General features: G+C 40.6%; 1 protein-coding gene across 1 annotated transcript in view; it reads left to right on the forward strand.

The window, feature by feature from the left end:
- LOC123542650 (pneumococcal serine-rich repeat protein-like) overlaps nt 1-26,735 on the forward strand; it is a 47,911-nt gene that overhangs the window by 15,680 nt on the left and 5,496 nt on the right. The window contains exons 3-11 of the mRNA XM_045328589.2: nt 338-725; nt 16,979-17,806; nt 18,943-19,056; nt 20,774-20,948; nt 23,731-23,981; nt 24,388-24,594; nt 25,058-25,222; nt 26,024-26,107; nt 26,337-26,465. Coding sequence (XP_045184524.2) covers nt 338-725; nt 16,979-17,806; nt 18,943-19,056; nt 20,774-20,948; nt 23,731-23,981; nt 24,388-24,594; nt 25,058-25,222; nt 26,024-26,107; nt 26,337-26,465 — 2,341 coding nt within the window. The remainder of the gene's footprint in view (nt 1-337; nt 726-16,978; nt 17,807-18,942; nt 19,057-20,773; nt 20,949-23,730; nt 23,982-24,387; nt 24,595-25,057; nt 25,223-26,023; nt 26,108-26,336; nt 26,466-26,735) is intronic.

Genomic DNA, 26,735 nt, shown 5'->3' on the forward strand with positions numbered 1-26,735 from the left:
CTGGAAAGTCGCCATATGACCTATCCTGTGTCGGTGCGACGTTAAATCCAACAAAAAAAAATCTGTGCACGTGTTTAGCTAGCAAATTTAGTAATTCTATTAATGTTACAGATATTTTTGAACCGGGAACGAAGTCTCAATATTATTGCTTAACCCCCATCCCGTCTTCCGAGATTTTTATTGCTAAGAACCTTAACTTGTTCCAGTTCTAAAAAGAATTTTATGTGGGTACAAGCGTACAGAAGAATGCCTAGCTATGCCATTGTCGAAATTGCTTTTTGACCATGAAGTAAATCAAAAGCATAGTAGATTTATATGCTGGTCTTCATCATTTCAGGTTCAGCATGGAATCAACAAAGGAAAGTGTGGCGTCTGCGGAGACAGGTATGACGTCATGCCACATGAGAATGAACCCGGTGGAAAATATGCCAGTGGTATCATAGCAAATACTTATACAACCAGTGACAGCTCAATATTGGTTGTTATTGACATCCAGAGTTACCTGGGTGGTTACTTTGAATTTCGTATTTGCCCGCATAATAATCCACACGTTTCTGTACAACAAGATTGTCTCAATCGTCATCAATTGCGGGTATGGGATGTTTTCAACAAGGAACCTAAATATAGATATTACCCACAAGGAATTGGCTTGCAGCGTCTGCGGGTAGAAATTCCCAAGGGCATGACATGTGCACAATGCGTCCTGCAGTGGAAATGGCATACAGGTAGAGAATTCTTTTCCATTTCATAAAAAGAGACCAGGAAGGCTTCTAGTAGTGTAAAACATTGTATGGTAAACTTCACTTATTAGCTTTTTTAGTGAAAAGGTACCGTTTGTTTTGCAAATAAGTACAAAATATCTAAAACATATGTTACATTTTTGACAATGGTGAAAATATTACATCTAGTGCCCATTTGGTGAAAACGTGGGTAGCCGAAATGAAAGAAACAACCGGATTACTGTTGTTGTAGTCCATTTTGCTTACCAATGCATCTCTGTGTCCCTGTACACCGTGCTTCGTACAGGTACACTGAGCTTCATACAGGTACACTGTGCTTTGTACAGGTACACCGTGCTTCATACAGGTACACCGTGCTTCGTACTGGTACACTGAGCTTCATACAGGTACACTGTGCTTCGTACAGGTACACTGAGCTTCATACAGGTCCACTGAGCTTCATACAGGCAGGTACACTGTGCTTCGTACAGGTACACTGAGCTTCATACAGGTCCATTGTGCTTCGTACAGGTACACCGTGCTCCATACGGGTACACCATGCTTCGTACAGGTACACTGAGCTTCATACAGGTACACTGTGCTTCGTACAGGTACACCATGCTTCGTAAAGGTACACCGTGCTTCGTACAGGTACACTGAGCTTCGTACAGTACTCTGTGCTTCGTACAGGTACACCTGCTTCGTACAGGTACACTGTGCTTCGTACAGGTACACCGTGCTTCGTACAGGTACACCGTGCTTCGTAACATGTACAACGTGCTCCTTGCAGGTATCACCGTGCTTAGTACAGGTAACACTGTGCTTCTACAGTATGAACCGGCTTCTACAGCTACACCGTGCTTCATGATCATTTATTCGTAAGTACACCTATTGCTTCAACAGTTCTACAAAGATTTATGGGTACAGGTACAAGAATCCAGCTATCCCATTCGAAATGCTTTCACCATGAATTCAAAGCTAGTAATAACGGCTTCATCATTAGGTTAGCATCACGGAGTTGGCGTTGCATGCAGGTAACTCGTGCCTACAGGGAGAACCGTGGAATATCCATGGTAATCTGCAATACTTATACAACCAGTGACAGCTCATATTGTGTTAGCACCGAGTTCCTGTGGTACATTTGATTTCGTAGCCGCATAATAATCACCGGTTTCGTAACAGTGTCAACGTCTCCATGCGAATGGACTGTTTTCAACAGGTAACCTATATAGAATTACCCACAAGATTGGCTGCAGCGTCTGGGTAGATTCCCAAGGCATGACATGTGCACATCTCCTAGCAGGAAATCGGCATACATGCAGGACATTCTTTCCATTCATAATAAGAGTACCAGAGGCTTCAGTGTGTAAACATGTATGTAAACTTCACTACTAGTGAAAAGACCGTGTTTTGCATAAGTACAACATATCTAAAACATATGTTACATTTTATGACAAGGTGAAATATACCATATGCCCATTGTGAAAACGTGCGTAGCGAACATGAGAAACAACCGGATTCTTGCGGTAACCGATCTTGCTACCAGGCACTCTGTGTCCCATGTACACCGTGCTTCGTACAGGTACACCATGCTTCGTACAGGTACACTGTGCTTTGTACAGGTACACCGTGCTTCATACAGGTACACCGTGCTTCGTACTGGTACACTGAGCTTCATACAGGTACACTGTGCTTCGTACAGGTACACTGAGCTTCATACAGGTCCACTGAGCTTCATACAGGCAGGTACACTGTGCTTCGTACAGGTACACTGAGCTTCATACAGGTCCATTGTGCTTCGTACAGGTACACCGTGCTCCATACGGGTACACCATGCTTCGTACAGGTACACTGAGCTTCATACAGGTACACTGTGCTTCGTACAGGTACACCATGCTTCGTAAAGGTACACCGTGCTTCGTACAGGTACACTGAGCTTCGTACAGTACTCTGTGCTTCGTACAGGTACACCTGCTTCGTACAGGTACACTGTGCTTCGTACAGGTACACCGTGCTTCGTACAGGTACACCGTGCTTCGTACATGTACATCGTGCTCCTTGCAGGTACACCGTGCTTAGTACAGGTACACTGTGCTTCGTACAGGTACACCGTGCTTCGTACAGGTACACTGTGCTTCATGCAGGTACATTGTACTTCGTACAGGTACACTATGCTTCAAGCAGGTACACCGTGTTTCGTACAGGTACACCGTGCTTCGTACATGTTCACCATGCTTCGTACAGGTACACCGTGCTTCATATAGGTACACGGTGCTTCATGCCGGTACACTGTGCTTCATGCAGGTACACTGTGCTTCCTGCAGGTACACCTTGCTTCCTACTGGTACACTGTGCTTCGTACAGGTACACCGTGCTTCCTACAGGTACATTGTGCTTCGTACAGGTATACCGTGCTTCGAACAGGTACACTGTGCTCCATGCAAGTATACTGTGTTTCGTACAGGTAGACCGTGCTTCGTACATGTACACCATGCTTCGTACAGGTACACTGTGCTTCGTACAGGTACACCGTGCTTCCTACAGGTACACGGTGTTTCATGCAGGTACACTTTGCTTCCTACAGGTACATTGTGCTTCGTGCAGGTACACTGTGCTTCCTACAGGTACACTAATCTTCCTACTGGTACACCGTGCTTCCTACAGGTACACTGTGCTGCATGCAGGTACACTGTGCTTCATGCAGGTACACCATGCTTCGTACAGGTACACCGTGCTTCGTACAGGTACACCGTGCTTCTTGCAGGTACACCGTGCTTGGTACAGGTACACTGTGCCTCGTACATGTACACCGTGCTTCGTACAGGTACACCATGCTTCGTACAGGTACACTGTGCTTCATGCAGATACACTGTGCTTCGGACAGGTACGCTGTGCTTTATGCAGGTACACTTTGCTTACTCACAGGTACACTGTACTTCATGCAGGTATACCGTGCTTCTTACAGGTACACCGTGCTTCGTACAGGTACACCATGCTTCGTACAGGTACACTGTGCTTCATGCAGGTACACTGTGCTTCGTACAGGTACACTGTGCTTCGTGCAGGTACACCTTGCTTACTACAGGTACACTGTGCTTCATGCAGGTACACTGTGCTTCCTACAGGTACATTGTGCTTACTACAGGTACACTGTGCTTACTACAGGTACACTGTTCTTACTACATGTACACTGTGCTTACTACAGGTACACTATGCTTCCTACAGGTACATTGTGCTTACTACAGGTACATTGTGCTATATGCAGGCAAAGTTTGCTTCCTGCAGGTACTCTGTGCGTCAGGTTGTGCTTCCACAATGTTTACAGTGATAATTTTTAGTGTGCGATTTTATACACATGTGCACTTTTTGTGGATCCAAGAAAAAGTTAAACATGAAAAGTGTGCCATTGGCAAAGTGAAATATCGTATTAGTTATTGTACATGTACCTGTGCATTTTACATGTTCTGTTTGATTGTATACATTAGGCTAATAACGTGATCCGGAGTGGTATTGATCATTGTATTGTTTATTTATTTATTGTATACGTTTATGCTTGAGTATACTTATACAGATTTTATTGTTGCGATGGTTAGGTCAGTGAGCAAGTGTGACGCTTACCGGCATGATTAACACATGAAACTGACTTGCGTTACATTTTTACGCTTTAACATTACGCCTTCACAGTAATAAACGGTACCGAGCCAAGAACATTCCGCATTAGCAGTAATAAACGGTACCGAACCAAGAAAATTTACGACTTTTATATAAATTGTAGCTGAATAAAACCTAAGAATTAAACAGACAACCGCTTAAAACCACAAGACAGTAGAAAATATGCAAAAAATATGTACAATGTACATGGATAATAAAATTGACAGATGTTAAATGAAGGTTTAATGTTACTGTTTAATTTCATATGAATTTTGCATCTGACAATAACACCATTGACATAAGGGTTTTATTGCGGTGTGAGGCTAGGCGACACTCTTCGTCACCTTTCGTTTATTGTAATAAATACGCAAAAAATGCAAATATTTAAATATCCGCTCTAAATATTAGGAACAGTGATAACATTATGTGAAAGACATGAGCGTGTTTAAACTTTATAAAAACAGCCGATGTCGTAATAGCAATTGTTTCTTGTAGGCTTATTTGACGTTCATGACTATTTAATGTATATGGTATAAGGTCATCGCGAAACTTTGTTAAACCTTTATGAATTTTTAAATGTTGGTAAACAAGCTCAAAACATTTACTTATTGTAGTAATAACAAAAAAGTCGTATCATTTATGTATAAGCTATGGTTTATGCTTGTTTGTTTCCACATCCTTGGAAACCAAAAAAAGTCATAGAAATAGACACGATCGTGATTTTGTGGCTGGAACCATATCCACTGCAGAAAGAAGTAAGATGAAGACATGCAGATTGCGTGGCACCTTATCCGCTATAGAAAGATGAGCGATCACGAAGAAATGTGATCAATGCCATGGATTGCGTGGCTTTAGTGGCCGGTGCCTTATCAAACATTGATCATTGGATACAGTAACCGGCAGTCTATCCACCAAAGAAAAATGAGCGATTGTAGAGTTGCGATCATGACCTGCGGATAAAGTGACTGGTATCTTTAAAACTTGAAAGTTGCGCGATCATAGAGAGGCGCAACACTGACCTAAGTGGTTTGTATTTACCATTTTGGCCGTGACAAGCAAATAGAGTGGCCGACAACATATATCCTCAAAAGACAAGAGATGTGACAGTTACCTAAAGATAAACTGGCCAACATATTATATACAATACTAAGATGTGCCATTTTCGCCTACGTTTTGAATGTCTGGCCTCCTCTTAGAGGATACGCGGTCTTTATAAGAAAATCTGCGGAAATTAAATGGTACGGTCATGACATGCGGAAATAGCCAACGGCATCTTATCCTCCAAAGGAAGAAGTGTAATCGTGACGTGCATATAGAGTAACCGGTATCTTTTCCTCAATATCAAGAGCTGCGATGTTAACGTGTGTATTAAGTGGCCGGCATATTTTCCACAAGACGAAGAGGTGCGATTGATTGTTCGGCATCTTGTCTACCGTATGAAGGGGTATAATTGTGGCTTGCATCTTGTCTACCGTAGGAGGCGTGCATATTGACTGGTCGGCATCTTGTCTACCCTAGGAAGAGATGCGGTTATGGCGTGTGTATTGAGTGGTCGGCATCTTATTTACCGTGGAAAAAGATGCGATTGTGGCATGCGTACCGAATGGTCAGCATCTTATCTACCGTGGGAAGAGGTGCGATTGTGGCGTGCATATTGAATGGTTAGCATTTTATCTACCATGGAAAAGCTGCGATTGTGATTGTGGCTTGCGTATTTAGTGGTCGGCATCTTATCTGCCGTGGGAAAATGTGCGATTGTGGCATGTGTATTGAATGGCCGGCATCTTATCTACCACGGGAAGAGGTGCGACTGTGGCGTGCGGATCGAGTGGTCGGCATCTTGTTGAAGAGGCCTGACTGTTGCATGCGAACTTAATGGTCGACATCTTGTTCACTATTGGAAGAGGCGTGACTGATATAGCATGCGAATTTAATGGTCGGCATCTTGTTCATTGTTGGAAGAGGCGTGACTGTGGCATGCGAAGTTGATGGTCGTCATCTTGTTCGCCATAGGAAGAGGCGTGACTGTGGCATTCAAACTTAATGGTCGGCATCTTGTTCACTATCGGAAGAGGCGTGACTGTGGCATGCGAACTTAATGGTCGGCATCTTGTTCACTATTGGAAGAGGCGTGACTGTGGCATGCGAACTTAATGGTCGGCATCTTGTTTACCATAGGAAGAGGCGTGACTGTGGCATTCAAACTTAATGGTCGGCATCTTCTTCACTTAGGAAGAGGCGTGACTGTGGCATTCGAACTTAATAGTCGGCATCTTTTGCACTATTGGAAGAGGCGTGAATGCGGCATGAGAACTTAAACGACGGTATCTTGATTAGCATAGGAAGGACGCGATTGTGGTGTGCGAATTTAGCGGCCGGCATCTTGTTGAAGAGGCGTGACTGTGGCATGCGAACTTAATGGTCGGCATCTTGTTCACTACTGGAAGAGGCGTGACTGTGGCATGCGAACTTAATGGTCGGCATCTTGTTCACTATTGGAAGAGGCGTGACTGTGGCATGCGAACTTAGTGGTCGGCATCTTGTTCACTATTGGAAGAGGCGTGACTGTTGCATGCGAACTTAATAGTCGGCATCTTGTTCACTATCGGAAGAGGCGTGACTGTGGCATGCGAACTTAGTGGTCGGCATCTTGTTCACTACTGGAAGAGGCGTGACTGTGGCATGCGAACTTAGTGGTCGGCATCTTGTTCACTACTGGAAGAGGCGTGACTGTTGCATGCAAACTTAATGGTCGGCATCTTGTTCACCATTGGAAGAGGCGTGACTGTGGCATGCGAACTTAATGGTCGGCATCTTGTTCACTATTGGAAGAGGCGTGACTGTGGCATGCGAACTTAATGGTCGGCATCTTGTTCACTATTGGAAGAGGCGTGACTGTGGCACGCGAACTTAATGCTCGGCATCTTGTTCACTGTTGGAAGAGGCGTGACTGTGGCACGCGAACTTAATGCTCGGCATCTTGTTCACTATTCGAAGAGGCGTGACTGTGGCACGCGAACTTAATGCTCGGCATCTAGTTCACCATAGGAAGAGGCGTGACTGTGGCATGGAACTTAATGGTCGGCATCTTGTTCACTATTGGAAGAGACGTGACTGTGGCATTCGAACTTAATGGTCGGCATCTTGTTCACTATTGGAAGAGGCGTGACAGTGGCATGCGAACTTAATGGTCGGCATCTTGTTCACTATTGGAAGAGGCGTGACTGTGGCATGCGAACTTAATGGTCGGCATCTTGTTCACTATTGGAAGAGGCGTGACTGTGGCATGCGAACTTAATGGTCGGCATCTTGTTCACCATAGGAAGAGGCGTGACTGTGGCATGCGAACTTAATGGTCGGCATCGTGTTCACTATTGGAAGAGGCGTGACTGTGGCATGCGAACTAAATGGTCGGAATCTTGTTCACTATTGGAAGAGGCGTGACAGTGGCATGCGAACTTAATGCTCGGCATCTTGTTCACTATTGGAAGAGGCGTGACTGTGGCATGCGAACTTAATGCTCGGCATCTTGTTCACTATTGGAAGAGGCGTGACTGTGGCATTCGAACTTAATGGTCGGCATCTTGGTCACCATAGGAAGAGTCGTGACTGTGGCATGCGAACTTAATGGTTGGCATCTTGTTCACTGCTGGAAGAGGCGTGACTGTGGCATGCGAACTTAATGGTCGGCATCTTGTTCACTATTTGAAGAGGCGTGACTGTGGCATGCAAACCTGATGGTCGGCATCTTGTTCACTATTGGAAGAGGCGTGACTGTGGCACGCGAACTTAATGGTCGGCATCTTGTTCACTATTGGAAGAGGCGTGACTGTGGCATGCGAACTTAATGGTCGGCATCTTGTTCACTATTTGAAGAGGCGCCACTGTGGCATGCGAACTTAATGGTCGGCATCTTGTTCACCATAGGAAGAGGCGTGACTGTGGCATGGAATTTAATGGTCGGCATCTTGTTCACTATTGGAAGAGGCGTGACTGTGGCATGCGAACTTAATGGTCGGCATCTTGTTCACTATCGGAAGAGGCGTGACTGTGGCATACGAACTTAATGGTCGGCATCTTGTTCACTATTGGAAGAGGCGTGACTGTGGCATGCGAACTTAATGGTCGGCATCTTTTTCACCATAGGAAGAGGCGTGACTGTGGCATTCGAACTTAATAGTCGGCATCTTTTGCACTATTGGAAGAGGCGTGACTGTGGCATGCGAACTTAATGGTCGGCATCTTGTTCACCATAGGAAGAGGCGTGACTGTGGCATGCGAACTTAATGGTCGGCATCTTGTTCACTATTGGAAGAGGCGTGACTGTGGCACGCGAACTTAATGGTCGGCATCTTCTTCACCATAGGAAGAGGCGTGACTGTGGCATTCGAACTTAATGGTCGGCATCTTGTTCACTATTGGAAGAGGCGTGACTGTGGCATGCGAACTTAATGGTCGGCATCTTGTTCACTATTCGAAGAGGCGTGACTGTGGCATGCGAACTTAATGGTCGGCATCTTGTTCACTATTGGAAGAGGCGTGACTGTGGCATGCGAACTTAATGGTCGGCATCTTGTTCACCATAGGAAGAGGCGTGACTGTGGCATTCGAACTTAATGGTCGGCATCTTGTTCACTATTGGAAGAGGCGTGATTGTGGCATGCGAACTTAATGGTCGGCATCGTGTTCACCATAGGAAGAGGCGTGACTGTGGCATGCGAACTTAATGGTCGGAATCTTGTTCACTATTGGAAGAGGCGTGACAGTGGCATGCGAACTTAATGCTCGGCATCTTGTTCACTATTGGAAGAGGCGTGACTGTGGCATGCGAACTTAATGCTCGGCATCTTGTTCACCATAGAAAGAGGCGTGACTGTGGCATTCGAACTTAATGGTCCGCATCTTGGTCACCATAGGAAGAGTCGTGACTGTGGCATGCGAACTTAATGGTCGGCATCTTGTTCACCATAGGAAGAGGCGTGACTGTGGCATGCGAACTTAATGGTCGGCATCTTGTTCACTATTTGAAGAGGCGTGACTGTGGCATGCGAACTTAATGGTCGGCATCTTGTTCACTATTTGAAGAGGCGTGACTGTGGCATGCAAACCTGATGGTCGGCATCTTGTTCACTATTGGAAGAGTCGTGACTGTGGCACGCGAACTTAATGGTCGGCATCTTGTTCACTATTGGAAGAGGCGTGACTGTGGCATGCGAACTTAATGGTCGGCATCTTGTTCACCATAGGAAGAGGCGTGACTGTGGCATGGAATTTAATGGTCGGCATCTTGTTCACTATTGGAAGAGGCGTGACTGTGGCATGCGAACTTAATGGTCGGCATCTTGTTCAATATCGGAAGAGGCGTGACTGTGGCATACGAACTTAATGGTCGGCATCTTGTTCACTATTGGAAGAGGCGTGACTGTGGCATGCGAACTTAATGGTCGGCATCTTTTTCACCATAGGAAGATGTGTGACTGTGGCATTCGAACTTAATAGTCGGCATCTTTTGCACTATTGGAAGAGGCGTGACTGTGGCATGCGAACTTAATGGTCGGCATCTTGTTCACCATAGGAAGAGGCGTGACTGTGGCATGCGAACTTAATGGTCGGCATCTTGTTCACTATCGGAAGAGGCGTGACTGTGGCACGCGAACTTAATGGTCGGCATCTTCTTCACCATAGGAAGAGGCGTGACTGTGGCATTCGAACTTAATGGTCGGCATCTTGTTCACTATTGGAAGAGGCGTGACTGTGGCATGCGAACTTAATGGTCGGCATCTTGTTCACTATTCGAAGAGGCGTGACTGTGGCATGCGAACTTAATGGTCGGCATCTTGTTCACTATTGGAAGAGGCGTGACTGTGGCATGCGAACTTAATGGTCGGCATCTTGTTCACCATAGGAAGAGGCGTGACTGTGGCATTCGAACTTAATGGTCGGCATCTTGTTCCCCATAGGAAGAGGCGTGACTGTGGCATGCGAACTTAATGGTCGGCATCTTGTTCACCATAGGAAGAGGCCTGACTGTGGCATTCGAACTTAATAGTCGGCATCTTTTGCACTATTGGAAGAGGCGTGAATGCGGCATGAAAACTTAAACGGCGGCATCTTGATTAGCATAGGAATAATGCGACTGTGGCGTGCTGATTTAGTGGCCGGCATCTTGTTGAAGAGGCGTGACTGTGGCATTCGAACTTAATGGTCGGCATCTTTTGCACTATTGGAAGAGGCGTGAATGCGGCATGAAAACTTAAACGGCGGCATCTTGATTAGCATAGGAAGGATGCAACTGTGGCGTGCGGATTCAGTGGCCGGCATCTTGTTGAAGAGGCGTGACTGTGGCATGCGAATTTAATGGTCGGCATCTTGTTCACTATTCGAAGAGGCGTGACTGTGGCATGCGAACTTAATGGTCGGCATCTTGTTCACTATTGGAAGAGGCGTGACTGTGGCATGCGAACTTAATGGTCGGCATCTTGTTCACTATTGGAAGAGGCGTGACTGTGGCATGCGAACTTAATGGTCGGCATCTTGTTCACTATTGGAAGAGGCGTGACAGTGGCATGCGAACTTAATGGTCGGCATCTTGTTCACTATTGGAAGAGGCGTGACTGTGGCATGCGAACTTAATGGTCGGCATCTTGTTCACAATTAGAAGGGGTGTGATTGTGGTATGCGAACTTAGTGGTAGGCATCTTGTTCACTATTGGAAGAGGCGTGACTGTGGCATGTTAACTTAGTGGTCGGTATCTTGTTCACCGTTAGAAAGGATGTGACTGTAGCGTCGGCATTTTTTCACCATAGGAAGAGGTGTGACAGTGGCATGTGGATTGAGTGGTTGGCAGCTTATGGCATCCAGTAAAATATCTTAAAAGTGAAAGATATCATACTTTTAGAATGATGTATGATTTATATTTAGATCTAGATTTATTATCATGTCTTCTAGATAATGCAAGTTTCGGGTTAGTGTAATTGCCTCTAGAAAATGATCACTTGAGTTATTGTAACTTTTAGTTATCGTAATAGCTTTGCTTTAGACACATTTAAAAGTATTTTCACAGTCATACCTGTTGCAATTTTATATATATACATGCAAGGGTTAATGACCGGAGTATATATTGATATATATGTATATATTTCACGATAAAACGTAATTATCTGGCCAAGGTGCACTGCAATAAATGTACCATAAATCACAAAGGCACGAAGTCAATATTTACACGACATATAACATCAGTCATTATTTTCATATCTAAACAGTAGTTCCTTTAGGTAGAATACATATCATTATACCTTACATAAATGTCCAATGCAAATTTCCCATTAGTTTAACTTGAATAATATATCATATTCCCCAGTGATTTTATATCACATGCGCAAAATCGTTATTTTCAATTTCTGCGGAGGTGATATGATCCATAATTTCATATCACATGCGCAACAGCGTTATTTTGTTTTTCTGCGCATGTGATATTATTTTTTCATATCACCCGTTGAGAGATTGATACTTACGCATTGATTAAAAGACTGAGTCGATCAATTTTCAGACGAGGCGCTTATATAGTTATACTTTAGGATTAAACTACCCTTTTCTGGTGCTCTTGCATGCACGAATCCGGCCGAATTTTCGTTTTTATGCTACGTGCAAAATATTTGGAAAACAACTTTTCATCTAATATTGAATCGAAACTACCACCATGAGATTGGAAATGATCTAACTAAGAAAATGAGTGCTCACACTAATATGTTTTGTTTAGAAAAACAGAAAGTTATCGCCGTTTTTCGAATGTTACTGATTGACGCAATGTTGAAATATTAGAATAAGTATACTGTAGGGGTCAGCGATATGTAAACGTCTCAACTTAATCTATCAAAAAAGTCTTATTACACAGCAAAGTCGCCATAACAAGTAAATACTCTTTAATTCTGTCTTCATTATTTGGTTAGTAATTACTTTTTAATGTTAAATAAATTATGTTGATTTTCCAGTAAATGTTTTGACCCTTATAATCTTTCGGTATAATAAAATAAATATTGCATTCCTGAGAGGGTGATATGAAAAATGTTCACCCCTCGAAATATGAATATAGACCTCGGCTGGCGCCTCGGTCGATATTCATATATCTCGCGGTGAACATTTTTCATATCACCCTCTCAGGAATGCAATATTTATATAATATGTACCGTCTTTATTTGGACAAACACACTGAACGATAAGTCGTTTGGGAATACTTTCCTCCATGCGCGGCCACACATAATACGAAATATACAATTCTAACATGGCATAAAATGCACATCTGATTGAAATGAAGCCCATAGGTTTTTAGCTCAACTCAACCAGAGGTTCAGAGTGAACCATTTTGATGAGCCCGTCTGGCGTAAGCTTTTTGTTTTTAACAACTTCTTCTTATGAACCGTTTGATAGATTAACGTCAAAACTGGTTTGTAGCATCATTGTAAAACAAGGTGCTCTGAAGTTTGTTCAAAAGGTTCTGTTTGACTAATTTTAGGGGCCGCCAGAGCTGAACTCATGAATCGCTTTATCGATCATCACCAAACTTAATCTGTAACATTCTCGTAAGGTCATCTCTCTTTTTTTCAAATTATTCTGCTAGACTGATGTTAGGGGCCGACAGAGCTAAAAATAGAAGAAGAAAAAAACATTTAAACGACTTCGTCTCCTGAACTGCTTGATAGATCAACACCAAATTTGGTCTGAGTATCCTTGTATTTGTTCAAACCTTCCGCTTGACTGGTTTTAGATGCAGCCACAGCTACAAAATAGAAAGAAAAACATTTTAATGTCTTCTTCTCATGAACCGCTATATAGATCCTCACCAAACTTAATCTGTAGTATTTTTGTTAAGTCCTCTCTCAAGTTTGTTCAAATGATTCTGTTGGGCCTGCCAGATACGATAAGAATATTGTTACAGAAAGACGCGGTAAGCTTATTGGTCCTTGATTATACGGTTAAAATATTTTTCCTTTATACGGTTAAAATATTGTTCCTTGATACAGTTAAAGTATTGTTCCTTATACGTTTAAAATATTGTTCCTTGATACGGTTTTAATAAAATATTATTCCTTCAGATGGTTAAAATGTTGTTCCTTGGTACGGTTAACATATTTATCCCTAGGTCCGATAAATTTATTGTTCCTTGGTACGGTCAGAGTATTGTTCTTATATACGGTTAATTTATTGTTCCTTTATACGGCTAAAATATTGTTCCTTTATACGGTTAAAATATTGTTCCTTGGTACGATCAGGGTATTGTTCCTTGATATAGTTAAAATTTTGTTCGTCGGTACGATCAGGGTAATTTTCCTTTATGGTTAAAATATTATTCCTCGGTACGGTCAGGGTATTGTTCCTTGATATGGTTTAAATATTGTTCCTCGGTACCATCAGGGTATTGTTCCTTGATACGGTTAAAATATTGTTCCTCGGTACGATCAGGGTATTGTTCCTTGATACGGTTTAAATATTGTTCTTCGGTACGACCAGTGTATTGTTCCTTGATACGGTTAAAATATTATTCCTCGGTACGATCAGGGTATTGTTCCTTGATATGGTTTAAATATTGTTATTCGGTACGATCAGGGTATTGTTCCTTGATACGGTTAAAATATTGTTCCTCGGTACGGTCAGGGCATTGTTCCTTGATATGGTTTAAATATTGCTCCTCGGTACGATCAGGGTATTGTTCCTTGATATGGTTTAAATATTGCTCCTCGGTACGATCAGGGTATTGTTCCTTCATATGGTTTAAATATTATTCCTTGGTACGGTCAGAGTATTGTTCATTCATACGTTTAAAGTATTGTTCCTTTTAACGTTTAAAGTATTGTTGCATGGTACGGTTAGAGTTTTGTTCCTTCATACGTTAAAAGTACTGTTTCATTTTAACGTTTAAAAATACGGTTAAAATATTGTCCTAATTACGGTTAAATGTTGCTCCTTTATAGGTTTAAGTTTTGTTTCCTTTTTACGTTTAAAATTTTGTACCTTTGCTACGGTTAAAATGTTGTTCCTAGATACATTGGTACACTCGGAGTATTTTTCCTTGGTAAATTGGTACAATCAGAGTATTTTTCCTTGGTAAATTGGTACAATCAGAGTATTGTTCCTAGATACACTGGTACAATCAGAGTATTGTTACTTGGTAAATTGGTACAATCAGAGTATTGTTACTTGGTACGGTCAGAGTATTGTTCTTTTAAATAGTTAGTGTGTTCTTCCTTATCTGGCAAGGATATAGAGGTTAAACTGCTAATCGCAACAATTCAAATTTTGACATTAAAAATAAATATTTAGATAACAACACGTTTAGTTCAGTATTTAACAATCATCTCGGCACCTATGATGTCGAAAACGAATAAAATAGCAAAAACTCAACAGTATATCCTAGTTTCGCAGTGAAATAATTGAAAAATATATTATCAGTAAACATTTTAGCTCACCCGAGCAACGCTCAAGTGAGTTTTTTGTGATCGCTCGATGTCCGGCGTCTGTTGTCTGTCCGTTGTCCGGCTGTCGTCTATCTGTCGTCTGTCAACATTTAGCTTGTGTATGCGACAGAGGCTGTATTTTTCAACTGATCTTCATGAAATATTGTCAGAATGGTTATCTTGATAAAGTCTAAACCATGTTCGAAAATGGGTCATCTTTGGTCAAAAACTAGGTCACTAGGTCAAATCAAAGAAAAACCTTGTGTGTGCGATAGAATCTGTATTTTTCAATTGATCTTCATGAATTTTGGTCAGAATAATAACCTTGATAAATTCTAGGCCAAGTTAGAAAATGGGTCATCTTGGGTCAAAAACTAGGTCACTAGGTCAAGTCAAAGAAAAACCTTGTGTAGATGATTGAGACTGTATTTTTAAACTGATCTTCATGAAACTTTGTCAGAATAATTATCTTGATAAAATCTAGGCAAAATTCAAAAATGGGTCATCTTGGTTCAAAAACTAGGCCACTAGTTCAAATAAAAGAAAAACCTTGTGTATATGATAGAGGCTGTATTTTTAAACTGATCTTCATGAAACTTTGTCAGAATAATTACCTTGATAAAATCTAGGCAAAATTCAAAAATGGGTCATCTTGGGTCAAAAACTAGGCCACTAGTTCAAATAAAATAAAAACCTTGTGTATGCGATAGAGGCTGTAGTTTTCACTTGATCTTCATGAAATACGGTGAAAATGATTGCCTTGATAAAATCTAGGTCGAGTTAGAATATGGGTTATGAGGTAAAAAACTACGTCACCAGGTCAAATTATAGAAAAATCTTGTGTATGCGATAGAGACTGTATTTTTCAATTGATTTTCATGAAATTTGGTCAGAATGATTGCCTTAATAAAATCTAGGTCGAGTTTGAATATGGGTCATCTGGGGTCTAAAAAGTAGGTAACTAGGTCATATCAAAGAAACACCTAGTGTATTCGATAGAGGCTGTAGTTTTCAATTGATCTTCATGAAATTTAGTCAGAATGATTGCCTTGATTGAATCTAGGTCAAGCTTGAATATGGGTCAGCTTGAATCAAAAACTAGGTCACTAGGTCAAATCAAAGAAAACGCTTGTGTATAGAAGCTGCATTTTTTGACTGATCTTCATGAACTTGGGTCAGAATGATTGCCTCGATACAATCTAGGTAAAGTTCAAATATAGGCCATCTGGGTTAAAACAACTAGGTCACTAGTTCAAATCAAAGATAAACATTGTGTATGCGATAGAGGCTGTATTTTTCAATTGATCTTCATGAAATATGGTCAGAATGATTGCCTTAATAAAATCTAGGTCGAGTTTGAATATGGGTCATCTGGGGTCAAAAAGTAGGTCACTTGGTCAAATCAAAGAAAAACCTTGTGTATGCGATAGAGACTGTAATTTTCAATTGATCTTATGAAATTTTGTCAGAATGATTGCCTTGATTGAATCTAGGTCAAGCTTGGATATGGGTCATCTGGGGTCAAAAACTAGGTCACTAGGTCATATCTAAGAAAATACTTGTTTAAACTCAAGAGACCACATTTTTGGTCCAATCTTAATGAAAAATGGCCAGAATATTTGCTTCCATGAAATCACTATCTCAAACAGGTTTACACTGTTATGGTGTGTTTCTCAGGTGAGCGATCTAGGGCCATCTTGGCCCTTTTTTTCGATATTGTGACAAAAAATATTAAATAAGACGAAAATATACCCTTAAAAATCTTTTTACGCACCAGTTGGTATTTGCAAATATTTGTCAAATTACTGAAAATGATGCATTAATTAGTGAAATCTTACATTCTGGTGAATAGTACTTCTTTAACTTGGTTTAGATAAAAAAAAATCGAAAATTTGTCACTTCTAAAATTTACTTTAAGTAGTTATTTATTGACGGGGGTACGGTGCAAAATATCAAATGATGTTTAAAAAGATGAATGTGTTAGGTGTGACATAGTGTATCTAGTCTCAGAGAATATGTACTTGGAACAGTCTTCAAATAGACGTCTCAATGAATCTGGTAAATTAAAAGATACCTCAAATATTCCGTAATGGAGAAATATCTCCTTTGATTCTATGTTATAGTCGTTTCATGAATGGTTATTATGTTTATTTCAGCAAACGACTGGGGCCGATGTGCTGACGGAACATCTAGACTTGGTTGTGGACCCCAAGAAGAATATTACAACTGTGCAGACATCACTATTGAACATGGAACTGACAATACTAACACATTACGAGATAACACTGCTCGTTCAGAGATGCCTAATATTGAAGCTAATTATCCGGTTAATTTTGAAATCGGTTATCCGCCTTTTGATACCAGAAACATTATTTCTGGTGTACCAGTTTCATTTTTACCCCAAGAAGCGCTAAAAGCCGGAAATTTCGGACCAGTTTTGCCAAAATTTGATTTTTACGACCCGTCTGTGACCAGCGCGCCTGAGCAAACAACAACGGTTGAAAACAGTCCAAAGGAAACTACTGTCCCACTAACTGCTGAAGTTAAAAATAGTAAAAATGTAGTTGAACTAAAGTTTAATGGGAATAAAGACAAGTCAGACACCACAACATTGCCACAAGCAGTGGATACAAATAACGCTTTGACATATGAAAACGTAGGCAATACAGGCACTGTTAATAACGCTGATATAACTATCTCAAATCTTTTAACAACGGAAATGCAACCTTCAGTATCAACACCAACACAACAACCGTCAGAATCAACGCCCACACAACAACCATCAGAATCAACGCCAACACAACAACCGTCAGAATCAACGCAGCAAAACACAATTAAAGAAAAGGTAAGCACACAGACAGGTCAAGCGGGGATAGTGACTTCCGGTGACCAGTCGACGCTTGTATCAGAGGCTGCCTCTACAACTAGTTCCGTCAAAGATCTAAAGGCAATCAACAGAGGAGGAATTGCAATTCCAACTTTTGGTAAGTTTATTGAATTGGTTTAGTTGACGAAAAAGGTGTACAGTTAACATTTCTGTGTAGTCGATAGTCGTAAATACTTTATGGAGTGTTTCAGCTGGTTTCGTTTTGTAATTTAAATTTATAAACTCAATTTTCCAAAGTTGACAATGCACGTCCATTGATCGTTTCCGACCTTATCAAATGCGTATGGCCTAATTAGTACGCTAGTATTTAGAGTTTCGGTGATATAAAACATGATCACTCGCAATCGCGAAGCGTAGAAAATAGTGCCGTTATGCGAGGCTGGATCAAGATTTTTTTAAAGGCTGAATTTTGAATTTTACTTTAAATTATCGCTTTACTATTTTTAAGTTCATATATTTGATAGTATATATAGACGACGAGATAAGTATTACGGCCTCTGAGACTTCCTAGCCTCAGACGATGGCATCTATTAAAGGTGGTTAATCAGATTTTGGTCAGCTAATTGAATTTGTTCCAAACTTTAACATCTGATCATTTTAAAATTGGATTTTCCTGTCCTGATTTCCAAACCGAGATTGCGTTATTTTAGCATAAATAAGTATTTTGCCCTAAGAATGATATGAATAAAGGGACTATTCTATTTAACATGTCAAAGATTTATACTCAGAAATACATATTTTGCCCAAATTTATTAGAAATGAACGTTTTTAAAATTATTATTAACTTTCTTTGCCTATTTCGGTTGCGCAACCAAGATAGATTGAAAATATATGAATATCTAAGATATACGCTGTTTTAAAACTTGTTCTCTTTTTGTTTGTTTTAGATAGTTGAATTATCCCAATATCTGTCAAATGCAAATGTAAAACTAGAAATTATATAGAAGTCAAAAGAACTAGTCCGCTTTATAATGCTCTTATAATAAAGGGAGGTAATTGCAAAATTTCATAAAATGTAGCAAAATATATATTCTTAGTACATGTATTTGTAATAGGGATCTCACTATAGGTGAATGTTTTTTTATCCTGACAAAATATGTGAAAACTAAAAAATGTCATATGATGTTGCTCAGATGTGACTGAACACCTTTAACATAACATTAGATGTATGTTACATTGTACTTGTGTATTTGCCTTTGTTCTGATTTAACTGTTGTCCTTATTTACTGGCAGCTATCAGTGACCTTTCTACCGGCGGAATGCTTGTCAAGGTCGGTATGGGAGCAACTTCAGTATTACCAACAAAGGAATCGCCCGTTTCCGTCAGCACAGAACAAACACAGTCTGGTAAATCTGATAATTTTGCCTTGCTCAAATTGTCTACAAGTTCCGCACCTGCTCTTCTCACATTCCCTTCCTACATGAGACATTCATTCCCTTCTCACCTGTCCTCACATTCCCTTCTAAATGTCTCCTCTCATTCCCTTCTCACCTGTCCTTCTCACATTCCTGTCCTACATGTCTCCTCTCATTCCCTTCTCACCTGTCCTTCTCACATTCCCTTCCTACGTGTTTCCTCTCATTCCCTTCTACCTGTCCTCACATTCCTTTCCTACATATCACCTCTCATTTCCTTCTCACCAATCCGGCTTCTCACATTACCTTCCTACATATCTCCCCTCATTCCATTCTACCTGTCCTTCTCACATTCCCTTCCTACATGTCTCTTCTCATTACCTTCTCACCTGTCCTCACATTCCCTTCTACATGTCTTCTCTCATTCCCTTCTCATCTGTCCTCACATTCCCTTCTACATGTCTCCTCTCATTCCCTTCTCACCTGTCCTTCTCACATTCCCTTCTACATGTCTCTTCTCATTCCCTTCTCATATGTCCTTCTCACACTCCCTTCCTTTATGTCTCCTCACATTCCCTTCTCCCCTGTCCTTCTCATATTCCCTTCCTATATGTCTCCTCACATTCCCTTCTCACCTGTCCTTCTCATATTGTCTTCTACATGTCTCCTCACATTCCCTTCTCACCTGTCCTTCTCATATTCTCACCTGTCCTTCTCATATTCCCTTCTCATCTGTCATTCTCACATTCCCTTTCTACATGTCTCCTCACATTCCCTTCTCACATTCCATTCTCACCTGTCCTCACATTCCCTTCTTATATGTTTCCTCTCATTCCCTTCTCACCTGTCCTCACATTCTCATCTTGCATTCTTCCTCCTTACTGCCCAGTCACATATTCCGTTTCCATAAGTTCCCCATCTCACATCTCCTTCCTACATTCCTTTTTTTACAGCTCTTTCTTACATCCCATCCCTACACACCTACACCAATCTCGCAATCTCGCATCCCATCCAAAAACCCTTCTCAGTTCCTCAACTCAGATCTCCTTTAACACCTCTTCTCACATCACCATCTCACATCCCATCCAAAATCTCTTCTCACAGCCCTCCGCACATCAGTGACTCACATCCCTTTTAATACCACTTCTCACATCTCTTTCTCGCATCCCCTCTGAATTCCTTGCTCACGTCCCCATCTTACATTCCATTACTCCTTACAATCCTATCTCTCACATTCCCTCCAAAATCCCGTCTCTCATCCGCATCTCGTACCCCTCAAAAGCTACTTCCTACGCCAGTGCAACAGCCCCTCTTCCCCCCCCCCCCCCCCCCACCAGGACCGGCTTAAGCGGCATTAAATCATAGTAAATAATCTGAAAGAAAACGCCGCCTAGCACAGACTTAAGCGGAATTTTGAATGGACTCTATGATTCCAAAGGACCACAAAATATAACAACACTGAAGAAGAATTCATTCATTTGAGAAATCATAGTCTTTAAGTTTAAGCATATATATGACGTAGGAACTGTTTAGTTTATCAAAAATAATATTTAACAGAAAATTTGAATAAAACTTTTACACTTGATCGATTCTTAAAACTGGTTTAAGCTGTCAGTCTTCTCAGACAAATTTTCAGCAGTCCAGTATTCTAAAATGAACGAAAAAGATCATGCTATTTGCAACAAAGAATTTTTTTTTTTGCATATAGGATCATCCGCGCCGACATTATCGACCGTAGCTGAAGAAGCTGTGACAAATACAAAACAAACATCCTCCAGTTCTGAGCAAACGTCAGCAAAGGTTGACCAGACAACTATTAACAGTCAAACAACAACAACAACTGAACGTCCAGCGCCAGTTCCATCTCTCTTAAGAGCAACGAGGTACACATTCGGTTTCTCTTAAAATAGTTTAAATTATATAGCCAGTGTATTAGTTTTCTATAGCGAACAACTGAGTGTATCAATGTTGTGTAGCGAACAACTGAGTGTAACAATGTTCTGTAGCGAACAACTGGGTGAATCAATGTTCTGTGGCAAACAACTGAGTGTGTCAATGTTCTGTAGCGAACAACTGAGTGTATCAATGTACTAATCAATGTTCTGTAGTGAACAACTGGGTGAATCAATGTTCTGTAGAGAAAAACTGGGTGAATCAATGTTCTGTAGCGAACAGCTGAGTGTATCAATGTTCTGTAGCGAACAGCTGAGAGTATCAATGTTCTGTAGCGAACAACTGAGTGTATCAATGTTCTGTATCGAACAACTGGGTGAATCAATGTTCTTTAGCGCACATCTGATTGTATCAGTGTTCAGTAGTGACCAGCTGAGTGTATCATTGTTTTGTAGCGAACAGCTATGTGTATCAATGTTCTGTAGCAAACACCTGGGTAAATCAATGTTCTGTAGCGAAAAACTGGGTGAATCAATGTTCTGTACCGAACAACTGATTGTATTAGTGTTCGGTAGTGAACAACTGAGTGTATCAGCGTTTCGTAGCGAACAGCTGTGTATATCAATGTTCTGTAGCAAACAACTGGGTGAATCAATGTTCTTTGTTATTTATGTTCTGTAGCGAATAACTGGGTGAATCAATGTTCTGTAGCGAACGACTGAGTGAATTAGTGTTTTTTGTTATGTATGTTCTGTAGAGAATAACTGGGTAAATCAATGTTCTGTATCGAACAACTTATTGTATCAATGTTCAGTAGTAAACAGCTGAATGTATCAGTGTTTTATAGCGAAGAGCTGTGTATATCATTGTTCTGTAGCGAACAACTGAGTGAATCAATGTTCTGTAGCGAACAATTGAGTGAATCAATGTTCTGTAGCGAACAACTGAGTGAATCAATGTTCGAAAATTCTGTAGCGCACAACTGATTGTAGTGAACAACTGAGTGTATAAGTGTTCAGTAGCGAAGAGCAGTGTATACCAGTGTTCTGTAGCGAAGAACTGGGTGAATCAATGTTCTGTCGCGAACAAGTGAGTGAATTAATGTTCTTTGTTATGTATGTTCTGTAGCGAACAACTGTGTGTATCAGTGTTCTATAACGACCAACTGAAAGTATCAGTGTCCTATAACGAACAACTATGTGTATCAGTGTGCTATAACGAACAACTGTGTGTATCAGTGTCCTATAACGATTATGTGTGTATCTGTGTTCTATAACGAACAATTGTGTGTATCAACGACCAACTGTGTGTATCAGTGTTCTATAACGACCAACTGTGTTTATAAGTGTTGTATAACGACCAACTGTGTATAAGTGTTCTATAGCGACCAACTGTGTGTCTCAGTGTTCTGTAACGACGAACTGTGTGTATCAGTGTTCTATAGCAACCAACTGTGTGTATCGGTGTTGTATAACGAAAAACTTTGCGTATCAGTGTTCTAGCGACCAGCTGTGTGTATCAGTGTTCTGTAACGGCCAACTGTGTGTATCAGTGTTCTGTAACGACCACCTGTGTGTATCAGTGTTCTATAGCGACCAACTGTGTGTATCAGTGTTCTGTAACGACCAACTGTGTGTATCAGTGTTCTGTAGCGACCAACTGTGTGTATCAGTGTTCTGTAACGACCAACTGTGTGTATCAGTGTTCTGTAACGAACAACTGTGTGTATGAGTGTTCTATAACGACCAACTGTGTGTATCAGTGTTCTGTAACGACCAACTGTGTGTATCAGTGTTCTGTAGCGACCAACTGTGTGTATCAGTGTTCTGTAACGACCAACTGTGTGTATCAGTGTTCTGTAACGAACAACTGTGTGTATGAGTGTTCTATAACGACCAACTGTGTGTATCAGTGTTCTGTAACGAACAACTGTGTGTATCAGTGTTCTACAACGACCAACAGTGTGTATGAGTGTCCTATAACGAACAACTGTGTGTATCAGTGTTCTATAACGACCAACTGTGTGTATCAGTGTTCTATAACGAACAACTGTGTGTATCAGTGTTCTATAACGAACAACTGTGTGTATCAGTGTTCTATAACGAACAACTGTGTGTATCATCAGTGTTCTATGGCGAACAACTGAGTGTATCAGTGTTCTATAGCGAACAACTGTGTGTATCAGTGTTCTATAACGACCAACTGTGTGTATCAGTGTTTTATAACGAACAACTGTGTGTATCAGTGTTCTATAACGACCAACTGTGTGTATGAGTGTCCTATAACGAACATCTGTGTGTATCAGTGTTCTATAACGAACAACTATGTGTATCAGTGTTCTATAACGAACAACTGTATGTATCAGTGTTCTATAACGACCAACTGTGTGTATTATATAGCGAACAAATGTGTGTATCAGTGTTTTGTAACGAACAACTGAGTGTATCAGTGTTCTATAGCAAACAACTGTGTGTATTAGTGTTCTATAACGAACAACTGTGTGTATCAGTGTTCTAAAACAAACAACTGCGTGTATCAGTGTTCTATAACGAAAACTGAGTGTTTTGTGTTCTACAGCGAAAAACTGTGTGTATCAGTGTTCTATAACGAACCATTGAGTGTATCAGTGTTCTATAACGGACAACTGAGTGTACCTGTCTTCTGTAGAGAACAACTGAGTTTGTTGTTAATGAGATGAAAGCGAGGATATTTCATTGACTGAAACCTATCAAAACTTGTTAAAGAACATGTTCAAAATCGCCTCTTTTCCAGAAAGGAGACAAGTCTTGAAGTTGATCGCCCAATTGGCAGACTTCGCCGTCGCCGCCGGCAAGCAAATGTTCCCCCACCCCCACCTCCACCTGCAGGATCTGATCCACCAGCACCAAGCAAACCAAAACCAGTCGCTCCATCACAGCCAACTACTTTCACTTTCGGAGGTTTGATCGGTGATTCATTTAGTCGTGGTTCGACTAAAACGCAACATACATTTATGACTCAGCAAGACTTCCAGCAAAGTCTTGGTATGCATATTAACACTAATGAACACTGTTCTTTTTTGTAACATCTTTACACACCTATTTCTATTTCCAAGTAGATATTTATAGCTATGGTTCGGCATTTTTTGCCTTTCATTAATATTTCGTGTTAATATTTAGAAGTGTTGGTAAACTTTAATCGGTGGAAATTTCATTTCAAGACAATGGCATGCGTGTTCCTAACCTATCTAGGTAAGAAACTGTAGCAAATACGTTTTGCTGACGGGATGACGCTGATACCCCAGAGTCAAAGATTTTATGTTTACAGAAAGTTTTTATATCAGTTACTATTACCAATACAAACTAATTATCGATATACTGTAAGGCGTTACGTAACTCTTTCTTTTTTTATTATCATAGAATGTTTATTCTATACCTTACTTTATTCAAGGTGCTGTGGGTGGACCAGCCGACCCAATGGCAACTGAAGCATTAGGCGAGACTGCAATGACCGCCACTTCCGTCACTGGTTCCCAGAGTAACTCCGTTGCCGTAGATATGCAAGGTTATCCGCCGGATATGATGTTGGCTCCAGGTCCTATGCAGACGGCTCCTGGTCCAATGGAGCCAAATATAGGAGCTCTAACTATGAACCAAGGTAAACAGTAACTTTTACGATATTTAGATATTTACACATAAATAAGATTTGGTGAGTATTGAATTGAATTGAATTTTATTTTTTAATAATTTAGTCAGTAAACATTATAACAGTAAATAAATATTGAATTGAATTGAATTGGTCTCGAGAAACAGGTAGGCCAGTATCAAGCAAGTTAACATATTACGTTATAACACAATTAGCGTCTTACATGTTCACTAGCCTCAATCACCTTGGTCCAGAAAACATGTGTCCTTTCTTGTAAACTGTTTATGTCGCATCGTCGAGTTATGACTTGAGCCATGTCACGACATTTCCTGGAATTATATATGTACCTATTTATCTATTGACTCAATTGACATAGGTTTTTATAATTACGGAAATACTTAAGTCGACAACATTGTTAATTTATGTTTTTAATATCTCAAGACAGCAATTTTTGTATGTCTGGTTCATTTTATAGGTACCCTAATGGAGTCTATGTACGCCGACCCAGCCTCTGTAGCGGTAGGGGGCTCTGTACAACCGCTGGATACTCCTGTAGACGCTAGTCCTTCTACTTTCATTGAACCTGGCATCCCAAGACCACCTAAACAGTCAAATGCTGAACTTAAAATGGCTATTGTCGGTGAGTGCGCTTTATATATTTAAGAACCAAATAGAATTCATTCGAATATTCTTTAATGCAAGTAATATATTCTGGAGACAAGCGTTTTCAATCTTGGGAAAACATATTTGAGCCCAGTGGTCTGTCTGTCTGTACGTGCCCACACAATGGCATTTGTTTGTCAAAGAATGTTTGGTTTATATGGATATTGAAAGGAATCAGAGAACAACAAGTTAGCGAAGGAGCGGTTTCCCTATTTGTCTCTTCAATTATCAAGTTAGCGAGGGAGCGGTTTCCCTATTTGTCTCTCCAATTATGGCTTCAGGTTTGAGGGACTAGTTTTCCTATCTGCTTAAAGAACAGTAGTAAGTCGACGTGACGTCAACGCGTAAGCGTGTAGTATATGGGAGGTAACACGTGCGTAGACGTCAAAAGAGTAATTTCGCACGCCTAACAACGAATACAGTTTGTGTGAATTAAGTGTTATCATTCTGTGATATTTTGATTCTGAAATGATCAAATGTAGTAGCATTATTTTTCGACGTCTGTATGGCCCCAGATAATATGTCGACATGACGTCAGTTTCCGTATTTTAACGTAAACATGTATGGATTTTTCATAAAAGAGTAAATGGTGTTTATGTATCAGATAATCTTCACAAAAGTAAAGAAACTGTCATAAGATTCTATACATATTTATATCTGTTTTAAGAAAACAAGTTTTGCGAGTTAATTTAAAAGTTCGATATTCTATTATTTTTGAAATCATAAATCATCATTATCCAAACTTATTACCTACTGAGAATATTTATCTGTGTGTTAGGTGCACCTGTCCTCACATCTGCTGTATCCGACACAAGCCTCAGTTTGAACCCTGCTGATCTTGTAGGAGCCAGTTATATTCCAGGTATGTCACTTAATAAACCTTCTTTTCAAAATACATCCTAAATATGACAGAGTAACAACGTGCAGGTTTCAGCATTGAGTAATGTTTAAAATACTGACCTCTTCAGACATGCACATTAAACTGTTTTAATTAATAGTAAGATTCTAACATTCTGATACTGTAAAAGATAAACATCCCAAAACATTTTTCACCATTTAGAAGAATGTATATAATTATGGGTTATTTTCAGAATTAAGTGAGGGACAGTCCAACCAAGCAGAGACCTCCACTGCTGCTCGTCATGGTACGATGATTATTCCAGTTGAGGCAGGACCTAAAAGAGGAGGAACACAAGTTGAATACTTGGCAGGATCTAGAGGTGATTCTTTGTTATTAGTACATGAGTTGATCGCCAATACAGTGGTTAATTTTTACACAAGATAATCTTCGACCGAACGCTAGAAGGTAAATGTCATACCTTTAACCAACACCTCAGGGCCCACCACTTGCAAAGATGGAGATATCTTTCTCAGTTCGGATAAGATAAGTTTCTTTTAGGAACATCAGTCTTTTTACAACTTTTGTGTCACAAACGTGTTCAATTTATATGATTCGCATTACTTCCAGACAGTAAGTCTAAGATAAATGT

Source organism: Mercenaria mercenaria, chromosome 19, assembly GCF_021730395.1.
Source record: "Mercenaria mercenaria strain notata chromosome 19, MADL_Memer_1, whole genome shotgun sequence".
NCBI lineage: Eukaryota > Metazoa > Mollusca > Bivalvia > Venerida > Veneridae > Mercenaria > Mercenaria mercenaria.